Below are 16951 nucleotides of genomic sequence, written 5' to 3' on the forward strand. Positions count from 1 at the left end.
TTTGAGGGCACGTGACGCGGCAGGGAAACTATACTAGGTGTGCCAGAAAAGCAGAGAGACATTTATTTTATTATTATTATTTTTTTTTTTGAACAGAAACACTGTCCCCCTCAATGTACACCAGCAGAGTCGTCGTTCCCAGTCTTGTAGCAGTGCTGAAAGGCTTCGACTGGCACGACCTTTAACACGTCGGTCAGAGTCTACTCAATGTTCTCCAAAGTCCAAAAATAACTACTTTTAAGACTTTTTTCAATTTCGGGAGAAGAAAAATGTCACACGGACTCAGATCACTTGAATAGGGGGGCTGTGGAACAAAAAGGAATACCTTCTGAGGCAAAAAATCCCGTGATGGTAGTGGCCGAGCGACTTGGCACGTTGTCACGATCAGCATCGCATCCACTTCCCTGCAATGTCTGCTCTCACTAGAGCTACCCTCTTCCTGAGCTTTCCAGGGACATCTTTGTGTAACACTTGGTTCACCCTTTGTCCTTAATGAACTATCTCACAGGAACATGAACACGTTCGACGTTTTCGTCAGTTTTTTAGGTTGATGCAATAGCTCCCGTACTTAATCATATATAGCCGCTCGCCCGACGAAAGGTCCGCAGCCAAACACTGGAAGGTTGTACAGGTCACACCAGTTTTCAAGAAAGGGAGTAGGAGTAGTCCACTAAATTAAAGGCCCATTTCATTAACGATGGTATGCAGCAGGCTTTTGGAGCAAACATTGTGTTCGAAATAATGAATTACCTCGAAGAGAACGGTCTATTGACACACAGTCCACACGGATTTTGACAATGTTTTTATGAAACAACTAGCTCTTTATGCACTCGACGTGGTGAGTGCTATCCACGAGGGATTTAAAAGTTATTCCGTATTTATAGAGTTCTAGAACGCTTTTTATACCGTACCTCACAAGCGGTTTGCTATCGAACTGCGTGCATATGGAACATCGTCTCAGTTATGCGACTGGATTCGGGATTTCCTGTCAGAGAATTCACAGCTCGCAGTAACTGATGGTAAGTCATCGAGTAACTGGCGTTCCTCTACGTAGTGTTATAGGCCCTTTGCTGTTGCTTATCTATATAAACGATTTAGGAGACAATCTGAGCAGCCGTCTTGGGTTGTCTGCAGATGATGCTGTCGTTCTTCATCTTGTTAAGTTATAAGAACATCTAAACCAATTACAAAACGATTTAGATACGTGTGGTGCGAAAATTGCCACTTGACCCTAAATAATGAAAAGTGTGAGGCCATCCACATGAGTGCTCAAAGGAATCCGTTAAACTTCGGTTACATAATAAAATCAATCAAGTCTGAAGGCCGTAGATTCAACTAAATACCTAGGAATTACAATTGCGAACAACTTAAATTGGAAAGAACACACAGAGAATGGTGTGGGGAAGGCGAACCACAGACTGCGTTTTATTGGCAGAGCACTTAGAAGATGCAACAGGTACACTGAACACACTGCCTACACTACGCTTCTGTGTACTGCTGCGCGGTGTGAGATCCTTGCCAGATAGAACTAGCGGAGTACATCAAGAAAGTTCAAAGACTGGCAGCACGTTTTGTATTATCGAGAAATTGGGGGGGGGGGGGGGGAGTGTTGCGGACCTGATACAGGATTTGGGGTGGACATCATTAAAACAAAGGAGTTTCTCGTTGCGGCAGGATCTCCTCACGAAATTTCGATCACCAACTTTCTCCTCTCAATGCGAAAATATTTTGTTGACTCCCACTTGCACCCACACAGGGACAAATGTCTGTTCCAGTGTAACCTCAAGCGCCGGCACGTCGGCCTGGATCGTTACAGCAGAGAGGGCTGCGAGAGGCCGTCAGCCAACTGCACGCTGACTGCGACGACACCAAGGCAGGAGCGAGGAGCGGCCTCTGTTCCAAGGGAACATCAAGTGCCGGTCGGCCTAGTTGCGGCCGCACTGAAGACGAGCCGTCATCCAAACGCTTTAGCCGTGACTTGTCAACTGTTGTGGTTTCCTTGCACTGACATTGTACATACCAAAGGACATTGATTATTTGCATGTCGCCAAATGCTTGCGACACCTCTTTGTGAAAACGCAAAGGTAAGGAGTGTCAATTTAACTTACTGTAATAAACGCCATTAATAAGATTTGCTTGAACTCTTGTCTAGTGATCCGAGAAAACCGCTGCCTAGGCACCCTACATTAGACGAGTGGGCAGGATACAACAATGATCACCTAATAAAATACACACATCAAAAAAAGTTTTGCATCACCCCGGTTCCCAGAACTCCTGAAGATAGATGTTGACTAACGATACTGTATCACAGACACAGTCCCTTTGATTGTTCAGAGATGTCACTAAACCCACCCAAAGATGTAAACAAACATGCATGGGCAGCGTCTATTAGACGGAGGCGGTCCGACAGCCGATCAGTTCCAGTCATTCCGCCACGAAGGGGGTATACGACTCGTGTTGTCAACAAGGGAACTGTCAAGGCGTTTCGGAGTGAACCAAATCGATGTTGTTCGGTCGTGAGTGGATGACCGCTACCTATGGATTATGGCTCGGGGGAACCCTGAAAGCAACGTCACAACGTCACCATGAATAATGCTTTCCGTGCAGCCACAGGACGTCGTGTCGCGACTCAAACTGTGCGCAATAGGCTGCATGACGCGCAACTTCACTCCCGACGTCCATGGCGAGGTCCATCTTTGTAACCACGACAACACGCAGCGCGGTACAGATGGGCTCAACAACATGCCGAATGGACCGTTAAGGATTGGCAACATTCTTTCCACCGATGAGTGTCGCATATGCCTGCAACCAGACTATCGTTGGAGACATGTTCGGAGGCAACCCGGTCAGGCTGAACGCCTTAGACACACTGTCCCAGTGAGTGCAGCAAGGTGCAGGTTCCCTGCTGTTTTGGGGCGGCATTATGTGGGGCTGACACACGCCGCTGGTGGTCGTTCAAGGAGCCGTAACGGCTGTACTATACGTGAATGCCATCCTCCGACCGACAGTGCAACCGTATCGGCAGCATATTGGCGAAGCATTTGTCTTCATGGACGACAATTCGCGACCCCATCGTGCACAGTTTGTGAATGACTTCCTTCAGGATAACGACATCGCTCGACTAACGTGGCCAGCATGTTCTCCAAACGTGAACCCTACCGAAGATGCCTGGGATAGAATGAAAAGGGCAGTTTATGGACGACGTGACCCTCTGAGGGATCCACGCCGAATCGCAGTTGAGGAGTGGGTCAATCTGGACCAACAGTGCCTTTATGAACTTCTGGATAGTATGCGACGACGAATACAGGCATGCATCAATGCAAGAGGACGTGCTACGGGGTATTAGAGGTAGCGGTGTGTACAGCGATGTGGACCACCACCTGTGAAGGTCTCGCTGTATGACGGTACAATATGCAATATGTGGTTTTCACGAGCAATAACAAGTGCGGAAATGATGTTCAGGCTGATCTCTATTCCAGTTTTCTAGACAGGTTTCAGAACTCTCCAAACCGAGGTGAATCAAAACTTTTTTTGATGTGTGTAGAAATCAGAGCTCGCATGGAAAGATATAAGCGTTCTTTTTTCCGTGCGCTGTTCGAAATTAGAATAACAGAACTATTGTGAAGGTGGTTCGATGAACCCTCTGCCAGACACTTAAATGTAATTTGTAGAATAGCCACTTAGATGCAGGGCGTCTCCCTTAGCGAGATTCAACTCCAACGTGTTCTCAGCCTTCCAAAAAAAGATCTGCGCCAGCGAAAACTTTTGCTCTTGATAAGGAATGTTCCGCATAGGCTTGTTTATCTTTTCAAAGGTCACAGTCGCGGAAGGCCCAAATTTAACACAAAACTCGATGGCATAACGTTGCTTTAAATTCCGCTATTCCATTTTCGTAACACACAACAAAAACGCAATTTCAACTTCAGTGATGGCGCTCTCAAAAATCACGTGACGGCTGCACGGAGCTGAGATTCTGACTGAGCGTCTGGAAGGGCTGAACACTCCGGTCTAGACGAGTACAGCAAGACAGCGCTGCCTGAGCGTTCGCAGCGTTGTCAGTCTCATTACTTTCCTCACACTCTTCGTATAAGACAAGCAGAGGCGAACTGGAAACCATTCTAGCGACGGTACAGACCGGAAGTGGGGAAATCCACTGACATAACAGAGGGAAGATTCTTGTGGCTCGATGCTCGGGAAGTAGCATCTAGGAAACAGCAAAGCTGGTCGGCTGCTCTCGTGCTGCTGTTGTGAGCATCCGTGGAAAGTGGCCGAGGAACGGGGAAACCACGGGTGAGCGGGGAGGTGTCTGGTGACATCCGTGCAGCGTCACAGAACGCAGCGCTTGGGAGATCGCCCGCCGTGCAAAGCTGGGCAGACTGGAATGCTGGCGCAAGTGTTTCGGAGCACACCGTCCAGTGCACACCGTTGAACACGGTGCTCCGCAGCAGCAGACGACTGCTCGGGACACCCGTGTTAACCCAACGCCATCGTCAATTACGACAGCAGCGGGCACGAGGTAATCGAAATCAGACCTTGGATCAGTGGAAACGTGTCACCTGCTCGGGTGAATCGCGTTTCTTGTCGCAGCACGTCGATGGTCGTCTTCCAAGAGAACGGTTGTTACGACCATGCCCCGCCCCTGTGGTGGCAGTCTCGGGTTATGGGGGCCAGTCAACTGCTATTCCACGAGATTTGTCGTAGTAAGCGAAGGCACCGTGACAGCTATGGTCTACATGAACATATCTGCGGACCACGTGCCTACCTTCCAGCAGGATAACTCCCCTATTACAAGACCAGAATCGTGCTACGGTGATCTGAGCAGCGTGACAGTGAACTCACGTTGATGTCTTTGACACCAAAGTCACCTGATCCGAACCAGATGGAAAACATCTGACGTTACCGCGCCAACTTCGCACGCACAAACCACAGGCCCGTAATTTACGTGAACTGCCTGACCAGGTCGTAGACATCTGGGCCACATACCCCCTAAACCTAACACCAACCTGTCGCTTCCGTGGCACGTAGTATTGTTGCTATATTTCGTTCCAAAGGTGGGCAAACACCTAAGTCGGCGGTCACAATTTCATGGCTCATCGGTGTGCATCCGGTATTACACTTCCACAGTGACGATAACAACTAGTTCGAACAGCCTCTGGAGCAAAGGGAAACCACGGGAGTGTCACACACAAAGCACCTTTGAGTTGTGAAGAGAAACACTCCAACCACGATGGGGTGGTCATTCGTTTCGAGAACAACTAGTGGCAGCTTACACGTGTGCTGAATGCCAGTAATAAAAGGTACAGGTCGTAACAGATAACGAAGAACTGCAGGAAAACTGCTGAGAACCAAGGACAGGGCTTAACGACCCACGCCGTAAAAGCGCTTCTACGTAGAATGCTCTGCAGAACCTCCATTACTGCGCGACACCGACTCCTGAAACGTGGACGATCATTCCATGGAGACTGCATTTGGTTCCACGAGATGAATCGTAACTTTCAAAAGTTGTGAACAATATGTATCCTACAGAGCGTCCAAATGAAAGCAGCTGATTTCTTGACACTGATACCTTACAACGCTTATCTCTCGTGATTTTTAAGTTCAGTACGAATTAAGACGAACTTTCTCTCTCGTATCTATACAGCGTGCAATGGAGGCTATCCTTGAGGCAAGTCACTGCATACAAGCGCGTAGGATTCACATTTCTATAGAGTTAAAATTAATATCGCGCCATATTTAGAAGGGTTTGACCCAAACACCAGATGATGATTTCGTCTTTAGAGGGTTCTCACAGGTGGGTCATTTAGAGTTTTTTTTTTTTTTTTTTACTTTGTGCCTTATGCCTGGCGATGTAAGCAACGACATGCACAAATCAAGTTCCTTAAGCAAATGCTATATAAACATAAAACAAGTTTTTGTTAAAATTTGTCTGAAAAGCAAGCACAAACAAGAATTTGTAGCAATTACATAGGTGTACCGCTAATGGAGCAACTGAAAAAAATAAGAAACACTTGAATCACTGAACGGACCGCTCAGACTTATTTAAAACACCTTAACCAACAGTTCGCTTATGCGCCCGGACAACACACGCAACATTATGATCGCATCCACGCTCATCTTGTTACTTAAGATATAGCCAAGGTCTTGATCTACACAAAAAGCTGCGCTTTTCTTCCGAGAACAAATACGACTGTAATGTGGGGTAGCAAACCTATAGTATAAGTTTTAGAGTACGCCACAATTGTGGATTCTCCCGGCGGTAGTTGCGGTCATTTACGTGCATAATACAGAATATAACCCGAGTAACATAACAATATTGAACAAACATTCCTCTAACGCTTAAAATAATCTTTTAATGTACTTGGAGGTATAGACGCAAATTTAAATACGTCGATTACACTTCTCACTTACAGACGCTTTTCTTTTTACGCAGTATAAATAAGGCGAACACATCACCGTAGTATTTTAATTCGAGAACGTAATTCGTTTTAGGTACTAGCTGTGTTCACCTAAAATTTACCGACCAGCTCGTCACTGCTAAGTCGAGTGGGGGGAAAAAAAGGAGGGACGCGGAAAGAAAAATTTGCTATCTTTCAGGAGCATTCTGCTATATTGATTTATGAGAACAACGATAAACTGATGTTCCCCGTCCCCGGTTAGCTTGGTAGAAAGATCTCAGATGTTACCATGATCTTTCTCTTTTCGTACTTAACTATTTACTCTACATTAAACTTTTAAAAACGAAAATATGTAACGACAGCATTGAATATGGTTACGAATAAGTTAAAATCGTTAGAAATATGTTTCACATCTAAACTACGCACCTAACAGTTCCAACAATGTTTGCACTGTTCAGCCCTAGTTTCACTATTCAGGTTCTTGGCAACGAAGATTGAGCAACTTCCTTGACATTCAGAGAACTTAAAATTTCTTACAGTCGGAACAAAAACATTGAGAAAAAAAAGTGTCTGCAATTAAATGCATGCTGCGGCGGATATCAGACAAGACACTAACATACTTTCCTAACAACCCGTGCTGAAAAGATACCGACAGTACGATCTTAATGATGAATAGCAAACACCGCGCCAAAAACAAAAATCGTTACTCCAACAGAAAACCGCCCATTGTGAAGCACTTGAGACTGGTAGTGCTCTATCACAAGCAAGACAAAAAAAATCTAAGAAAGTTCTGGCGAATTATCCCTCCCACCGAAATAAACACGAAAATTTACCGTACCAACTGTTTCTTACAAGGGAACCTCCCCATCGCACCCCCCTCAGATTTAGTTATAAGTTGGCACAGTGGATAGGCCTTGATAAACTGAACACAGATCAATTGAGAAAACAGGAAGAAGTTGTGTGGAACTATGAAAAAATAAGCAAAATATACAAACTGAGTAGTCCATGCGCAAGATAAGCAACATGAAGGGGAGTGTGAGCTCAGGAGCACCGTGGTCCCGTGGTTAGCATGAGCAGCTGCAGAACGAGAGGTCCTTGGTTCAAGTCTTCCCTCGAGTGAAAAGTTTACTTTCTTTATTTTTGCATAGTTATTATCTGTCCGTTCGTTCACTGACGTCTCTGTTCACTGTAATAAGTTTAGTGTCTTTGTTTTGCGACCGCATCGCAAAACCGTGCGATTAGTAGACGAAAGGACGTGCCTCTCCAATGGGAACAGAAAACATTTGATCGCAAGGTCATAGGTCAACCGATTCCTCCACAGGAAAACACGTCTGATATATTCTATACGACACTGGTGACGGCATGTGCGTCACATGACAGGAATATGTTGTCGACCCACCAAACTTGTACACTTGGCGAATGGGTAAAAAGAATCTTCTACCTTGCCCGATTTAGGTTTTCTTGTGGATGTGATAATCACTCCCAAAAAAGTGATGAAAACATGTGAGTTTGTCACATAAACTGAAAATAAAAAATTAAAATTTTCACTCCATGGAAGATTTGAACCAAGGACCTTTCGTTCCGCCGCTGCTCACGTTACCACGAGACCACGGCGCTCCTGCTTTTCTTATGTCCTTGATATTGCATATCTTGCCATGAACTACTCAGTTTGTATATTTTGCTTATTTTTTCACAGTTTCACAAAACTTCTTCCTGTTTTCACAATTGATCTGTGTTCAGTTTTTCGAGGCCTATCCACTGTGCCAACTTATAACTAAATCTGAGGGGGGTGCGATGGGGAGGTTCCCTTGTTAGAAAACAAAGTTTGATGCATTTTTTTTCCTTCATGAGACGGCAGAATGTAAACATTGCATAGAAATTTGTCCCCAGTGGACAAGGATATATGCGTTGGCGTGTACTCTAATTTGTATCCAAATGACTCAATCACAGCCTCAATGCCGCACAATTTTGTTGTTTGTTGTTACCTAATGGCGCAAAACAGCTGAAATTATAAGCGCCTGTGTCATACATTAAAATGGTCAATTACGAATGAATTTGAACTCGCTAGTATTCAGAACCTAATCGAATGGAGTGTAGAGGGACAGCTAAAAACGATCTTTGAGGAAGTTGCTCAAACGGTTGAAAATTAAAAATCCTTCGCCGTAGTACTACGACGAATAAAAAGTAAAACGCGGTCTGTAGCTCGTGCTGTATCAGCTACAATATCTGATAAATCAAATGGCAAACATACAATTAAAACGTCAACGGTTATAAAATTGGCATTGGATCAGAAAATAGCGCACTGTCAATGGTTGATTCCAATGAGCACAGAGCGATACGGTGTCTCCAAATGATGGTGACTATAACGGCAGTGTCCAGTATGCAGCCGAGCTGAAAGTATCTCCTCGTGAAGACTGGGACGAGAGAAAGTCGTCCAAGCCGTTGGGAGGTGTTTAATTTCCCGGAGTTTGCTTCCATATAGAGAAGACCATACCTAGGTAGCTGGGCTGCAGCCTAGGTGGCAGCAGCAGCGTCGGCAGCTTCATTCCCCGACACTCCCGACCTGCACAGGGACCCAAATGAACATCACATCAGCGAGCGAGTGGAGGCATTGGATTCGTTGTACTATGGGGTGGTGTGTCTGTAGCGCACTCAAGCTCTGGAGGGCACTAAGTGAATAGGAACATAATACGAATTGAGAAGCCTGTGTCGTCGGATGTACTGGGTAGCCTAATAGAGGGCGAAAACTTCTGCAGTAAAAATCGAGCACTGTTGTTGGGGTTGGGTTGTTTGGGGAAGGAGGCCAGACAGCGAGGTCATCGGTCTCATCGGATTAGGGAAGGAAATCGGCCGTGCCCTTTCAAAGGAACCATCCCGGCTTTTACCTGGAGCGATTTAGGGAAATCACGGAAAACCTAAATCAGGATGGCCGGACGCGGGATTGAACCGTCGTCCTCCCGAACGCGCACTGTTGTTGAAGCCGGTATCTAAAATGTTTGTTGCAAATGGCAAAGCCGCATCCGACACCACGGACGGTCTTAGAGATATCAGCGTGGACGAAGGTGCTGTCTGCGCGTTGCGTGAAAAGTTGAAGAAACTCACAGCGACGGGTCAAATCTAGAGAAGTGTTCTTAGGAAGCGAACGTAAGGTAAGCTTCGGAAGCAGTATACGCGAGCGAACTCCGGGAGGCAACAAAGAAGTTGCGCTTACCCCGTATTGACGGTCAAGGCAGTCATCAAAAAAGGACGCATAGGATGGATGGCTGGGCACAGAGGACAGACGGCGCGCGTATCTGCTGAGAGAAACATCACGTCGGTATCAAAGCGGTAGCTCGGCAGCGTCTGCGTTACTGTTGTGGTCTTCAGTCCTGAGACTGGTTTGATGCAGATCTCCATGCTACTCTACCCTGTGCAAGCTTCTTCATCTCCCAGTACTTACTGCAACCTACATCCTTCTGAATCTGCTTAGTGTATTCATCTTTTGGTCTCCCCCTACAATACCCTCCACGCTGCCCTCCAATGCTAAATTTGTGATCCGTTGATGCCTCAGAACATGTCCTACCAACCGACCCCTTCTTCTAGTCAAGTTGTGCCACAAACTCCTCTTCTCCCCAATCCTATTCAGTACCACCTCATTAGTTATGTGATCTACCCATCTAATCCTTAGCATTCTTCTGTAGCACCACATTTCGAAAGCTTCTATTCTCTTCTTGTCCAGACTATTTATCGTGAACGTTTCACTTCCATACAAATACTTTCAGAAACGACTTCCTGACACTTAAATCTATACTCGAAGTTAACAAATTCGTTTTCTTCAGAAACTCTTTCCTTGCCACTGTCAGTCTACGTTTTATATCATCTCTACTTAGACCATGATCAGCGTTTGCGTAGAGGCTCATAACTGGCCTAGTGTAGAAAGCCCTAATGGCCAAACGTACGCCTAGGTGGTGTAAAATAGACGGTCGTGCGGATGAGTAAACGAGACACACAGTCCATTTTTAATCGGACAAGGCATTGGTATAAGTGGAGGATGATTTCCCGATCTGCTCCTCATGAAGTACCGTTTAAAACGCGTTGCACATTTAAAGATCAGGTACAGCGTGCTGCCACATAAGGTACGTGGAAGGACCGATAGTTGCCTATCGAGCTTGAGCCCCAAGAATTTCGTGGTTTTGACAAACTGAAGAGCAACAGTACGGAGATTTGAAACTCCTTACGCCGCCAAAGTTCAGACAGCTTTTTCAGTGGAAAAGTGAAAGCCGTTGTCAACGATCCACGAGTAAAGACAGTCGAGACATCGCGGAAGTAGTCGCTCAAGTAAGCACGTCCGCTGAGAGCTGCAGTGTATCGATAAATGTTGCACAGTGATTTCCCGAATCTTGCACCGTGAATCGTACACAGGGAATTTCAATTGCTGTCCGTAGTAAAGCGATTCGTGATTTAAAGCTTGGCTACGAAGCGAGTCATGAATCGGTCGACCTGTGCAGTCAAGTTAGCAACGGGCCTCTGATGCGGTAAGGTTCGAACTGCAAAAATTAACGAGGCGTTAGAAATTGATAATTCAACATTTTTGAGTATTCCCATTTTCAGTTTCACATAGCTGGTTCTGAGTAATGCCAGCTGTTTGAAACAAAAAAATTTTAAGCTTTACAGTAGCAACGTCGTCTAGTTTCGAAGAGAATTTCAGTTCCCTGAACCAGTTACTAAAACTGTCGAGAAGGAGAAAAGATTGAAAACGCAAAACCTAACACCACGAGAACCAACTGTTACAGATCATCATGCTCATGACTGGGCACCTTTCTGGGTGACAATTTTAAGCTTTTCCATGCAGCGCTTCGACTACACAATCTACCTAGGTCGGGTAAAACATGTTCTTCGCTGCCCTTCCACTATTTGAACGCCGCTCGGTAAGGTATCAGCCTACTAAACGAATGTTTCAGAGTTTATCCTTCTTTCCATCTTCAGATCCTTTTTCTGGACTTCGCATTGCTCTTGATTACGGAAATTCCATGTCCCTTGCAACTTAAACTGGCTCATCAGTTTTGAGTGCCAAATAACAAACCGGACAAAAATGGCGGTACAAAAATATGAAATGTAAGTAGTAATGATGCATCAGATGACTCACAGCGAGGTTGCTAGCTGTGAGAATTAATGGAACACGAGAATATGATTCTTCAAGATCTGGTGGTTAATTCTGTCTCCGTGTGAGTACATAGTAATAGGGTTTCTGCCACCATTCTTGTATTGACAATAAGGCGTTTCTTATTGGTGACGTAACTCAACATTTCTTTTCCGTACATCGTCTCCGTATACTTTATTTTACTCATCCGTCCTTTCCAGGTATCCTTTTTTCCCCCCTTCACCTGTGTTCTAGCGTTTTGTAACACTTTTCCTTTGTCACTTCCACTGCTGCCCCAAGCCACATGGAAAACTTCCTTTGTTATTCTATTATTTTGGCAACATTTTCGTAACTAATGTTACACGTATCTGTATTTTAAAATAATAAGTATTTATCTAGCTATGAAAACAGTAAGTGTATTTTCTCGAGCAATATTAATTTAATAATTTTTATCAAGTTGTAGACAACAGCTGATTAACACTAATATTGAGCTGCTGCACGAGTTCGTAGCTTTTTTTCCATTAGTTTAATAAACACAGCAGATACACATAACCGAGACTTCAGTCATCAATTATATATTCTCCTGCAGTATTTATAACGATTCCGCGACCGTAGAAATCAAGTGGTTTTGAGGCGAAGAACTCGCTCATCCATGTTCGGAAAACATTTTCATCTGGAAGGGTAGTTTCTTCGAAGGTTAATCCATAGAGAGCGGGAAAGGTGAAAATCTGAGGGCGCAAGCTCAGCTTAATAAGGTGTGTGAGGAATGACTTCCCAACTCAACTCCTGTACAGTGTTTTTTGTCAATCTGGCGTACTGCGCGCTGGCGTTATAGTGCAGTAGCATCACTTGCACGCAGTCATGACGGTCGTCGCTCTTCGATTGCGTCTGCAGGAGCTCTCAGTTGTTGGCAATAAAACGTCACCACACTACACACAGTTGCTGTTCCACCACATGCATAAAAATTACCCTTTGCTCATGTGCGCAGGTCTTTGTGCGGGAGTTGTTGCTTCGTTTGGGCTCAGCAATTCCCTCCTTTCCTAACATAAGGAAACCACGTCTCGTAATGACACAAGATAGCAATGGACGTCGTCGTTCACGAGCCAGTTGGTGACGAGCAAGTAGAGACGCACATATGGCTAGCCCCTGATTTTTGTGATCTTGGCTTGGAGCATTCTGTATCCAAACACTCGATTTTTTTTTACCTTGCATGTAAATGACGCACGATGGTGGAATGATCACAGTTCATCACATTTGCCAGTACCGTTGTAGACTGTTGTGGATAATTATGGACTAATGCGTTTAAATGATAGTCATCACACCCCGAAGGTCTTCCCGGAAGTGGCGTCACTGATGTCAAAACGAGAAAGCCATTTCCCTGCCGTGTTCTACCCAATGGCATTATCCCCATACACGGCGCAAATGTTTCTGGATACCCCCGCTGCTGTCACCCCTCTACTGAACTCAAAAAGAAGAATATGTCAGAATGTTCCGATTTCTCCACTTGGCACTCCATTTTCTAGCGTCCACAGCTCCACGCACTACGACCAAATGATAAAATGACATTGTGTAAAAAACAGCAAAAGTGAACTATAAATAAACAATAACAGTCGATAAATAAACCCAAAGCAACCGGGATACCAACATGCAAAACAAAAACGCAACGAACTTATGTACCAACCTAATATTAATTATCAATATAACCCACCACAGCTGCTGCATTTGTGGCTACTGATGCCAGTTTTGTCTATAATATACGTGACAACCGTACCTTTTGTATCACGGTATTGGCACAACTCGGCAACCTCATAATCTAAGTGGGAAACCGCTAATGACAATAAATGTGCAATACAACAGCTGTGGTGACTTTCATCAATCAATAATCATATAAACTATAACTTCAACAATCATAATTTGTAATACTGCACCGTAACTCTCGTTTCATAAGTTGTTTCGAAGTATAACAAAATGTTGGTGATTACCTGATTCGGACTACAAAATCACGTGACCATAATCTCGCCTGATAAAATACACTAATAATATGGAGCGCTGAGATGAATGACATGCATGATCTGCACAGGACTGAATGACGAAAATTGCTACAATACAATTGAAGCTCCATTCTGGTAATGTACAATCCATCTATCTCCGTCAGCACTGGAAAAAAAAAAAAAAAAAAAAAAAAAAAAAAAAAAAAAAAAAAAAAAAAAACCTGAAATGATGCTGCGCTCGATTCGTAATTCTACTGTAGGATTTTCCTCGGTAATTTTCGCAACCAACGGCGCGTTCCGGTATTTACGCTACCGTAATTTATGCCACTAATGGCAATTTACACCAATGACTGCGTTTCGGCTCGTGAGCAACGTTCTAATGCGTAAATGACGTATGTGAATAAATTTTTAAATCTAACGGTCGATGCGTGCGTACTTACAGTATGGATTATAGTTCAGGTCAGTAAACCTTACGTCTCGATACAATTCTATCATCTGATTTCTGGTGACATTCGAGTTTCGAAGTGTCATACTACACGGTGTACAAACACTTTCCCAGAAACATCCAATTACTAAAGCCTGATATCACTTCACACAGGTAACACATATGTCCCACTTTCCGTGGAACGAGTTAAATTATGCTTGTTCAGCGTAGTATATTTCCTTATCCAAACTACAGCTTTCATTGGGCGTCCATTTATTGAAGTATTAAGTGCAATTAAGTGCTAGGGCTGCTTGAACTAAAAGCTCGCACAGGACTCAAGCCCTGCAGAATTACCACACGTACTGGAAATAAGCGGCACGTCCAGAGAAATAGGCAGTCGCCAAGAAACTTTTTTAATTACTTACTTGCGATTGAAACAAACCAGTCGTCTACATTGAGAGGGCCTCGTAACAGTTAACAATGGATAACGCATTACTACCACGGACGCTGTGGACCCTTCGAGTGAGTACGGCCTACTAGAGGTTGAAAGACACGGCCGTTGAAGGCAGGTCAGTGGTTATTTCGCAAATAGTCCTGCAGAATTTATTTTCGTTGCACCCAAAACAGTGTAACAGCATTCAGAACACCTAGGAAGACGCACAGATATGCCCATTCACAGTTTCGCTAGAGTCCAAGCAGCGACCAACACCTGCTGAAGACAAGTAGGGAAACTGTCGAACCATCGTGTCAAAAAAATAACTCTCTTGTAAGCTTTAAAACTCGTAAACCACCAATGACCCCACTTCCAGAGGCACGATACGAGTTCATGCACTGCTGCCGAAGGCACGACTTACTGATACTTGCCGCATAAAGGTTTGGAACAATAAATATTTACCAACTTATTTCGCGAGTATGATCATTTAGCTAAAAAATGGTGTGCACGAATGTCTACATTTTGTACCGGTCAACAGAACTTAATAAGCAGGGAAAGACGAAGACGGCACAAAATTTAAATGATTCAGCATCTATAAACCAAGTGGCAAAAGAATCCATTGATAGCAGAAAATGAACATTTTAAAAATCTTATAGAGGATTTTTTAATATAAGTGCTCGCAGATTCAGTAGCTATTGTACTTATTGCCATGCTGCTGCCTTAAGGTAGAGAACACGTTCTGCTGAATCTTAGGAAGTGTAGAAATGTCGTGAAGCACAGGAATTACTGTCAAAGACAGACATGTACAAAATATCAACCCTTAATATTACTCAGCCACAACCGACTTAAGAACACAGCCTTTTTATCTAAAGGTCTTAGTAGTTTTCAATTTACTGCATAACTTTCATATTACTGTATAAACAGAGATAATGGGCAACTGACATTGCATCTGTCACAAGTAAAGCTCTTGCACAAGTGGCTTCCAAATAGGTTACTTGAGGTATTTGAGAATCAGCAGATGTCATTACAGTTTAGCGATATGGTGGCTAACCATAACCCAGGAAGCCCCTCAGTATCAGATTTCGCGCACTTTACTGTTTACTTCAGAGCGCTAAGTATACCGGCATACTAATATTATATAACTGTGTTCCTTTGTTCATAATAAAACCTGCTGTCATAATGAAATTGCTATTGTTAACTTAGCTCTCTGTTCCACATGTTTGTGACGAATTTAAAAGGTAACAAACAACCGACAAAAAAATCATTATCCTTTTTTGGAAAGACTGGATGCTTACCTCGATAAAACACTAAAATTCAGATATCCTTCAAATATAATTTTATTAATGGTATTTCACATCTACACTGCGTCGTGCTGTATGCTTTCCAAGCACGAATGACAAGTCAGCTGGCTGTTCGTAGGAGCCAAATATATTTCATGGCAAAAGCGCAAACTCAGTAACGGATCCTTACAACGTAATAACGTATATATTACTTGATAAAGGCAACGGACCTTCTCAGCTATATATTTATATATATATTATTCTTACTACACTGCAGCGCTTACGCCTTCCAAAGTATACTACAGTGGAGTTTCAAACACTGACTGCACTGTCTTACCAAACTAAGCATAGCACAAAGCATTTTGCTTAACAGAATTAGCATAAGTTGTAAAATAACAGTGCTTCGTTTTATAAACAGTACCCAGGGAGTTAGCATAAACTTCTGTACGTCTAAACTGTAAGACACATACGTCACTCCCATATTTTGACATAATATAAACATAAACAAGTACACCATTCCATGAATCATTCATTCAAAATATAAATGTTCAGCCGACGTATGCATATAACTTTGATTCATTAATCCCTGAGCATAGAGTTTAAACACATTAAGCACAGTAAGACTTCAGCAAAAAACTGCAAGCAGCATCATCAAAAAGTAAACAAAACACGATCCAGTAAGAATAACGGCCGTTGTTGACATGTAAGCTTTAAGCGAACAAGAGGGAGTCTACGATGCATTTAGTGACGTATTAATATTTCTTTCGCACTCTCTCTCCAATGGCAAACATAACAAGATGCTGACAAGGATTTACAAACAATATTTGGCGGCAAGGTACTCCACGAGACACGGTTCACTGACAATGTCAACGAACGTCAGTGCCAATATCGAAGTGAGAGGAGCAGGCGAAAAAAACGGTAATTTGCTTTGACTATCTGATTTTTGTGCGCGTCTTACCTTGGAATGCAGTTCGAGGGAGTTCTATCCACTTCCCATGTGGCAAAAAGCTTCATAGGAACGGGCTTCATCCCCACGATTGGCGGCGGCTTACTCGCCTTTTCCGCCATGTTTACGCCGACTGACCAAAGATATTCCGGCCGGGCGAGATTATAGCATTGGTTTCCAAATCTTCGTACAGAGCGCGCTGAACGGATGGAGCTCCGTAGACTGCTTGTAGTGCCATCTGTTACGGACTGCGTCAGTTCACAACGAGAAGTACTGCAGGAGACCGCTAATATCAAATACGCTTTAGCGGCTTACCGTGTGAATTTAAACTGATTACCGTCAGTATAAACATTTAACCAGCTA

General features: G+C 43.8%; 1 protein-coding gene across 2 annotated transcripts in view; it reads right to left on the reverse strand.

Moving 5' to 3' along the window:
* LOC126461319 (phosphofurin acidic cluster sorting protein 2) overlaps positions 1–16711 on the reverse strand; it is a 722007-nt gene extending 705296 nt beyond the window's left edge. For both annotated transcript variants that reach the window (XM_050095989.1, XM_050095987.1), the window contains exon 1: positions 16601–16711. In XM_050095989.1, the coding sequence (XP_049951946.1) occupies positions 16601–16710 (110 nt within the window). In that variant the 5' untranslated portion in view covers position 16711. The remainder of the gene's footprint in view (positions 1–16600) is intronic.
* Positions 16712–16951: the final 240 nt, after the last annotated feature.

This window comes from Schistocerca serialis, chromosome 1 (genome assembly GCF_023864345.2).
Source record: "Schistocerca serialis cubense isolate TAMUIC-IGC-003099 chromosome 1, iqSchSeri2.2, whole genome shotgun sequence".
Lineage (NCBI taxonomy): Eukaryota > Metazoa > Arthropoda > Insecta > Orthoptera > Acrididae > Schistocerca > Schistocerca serialis.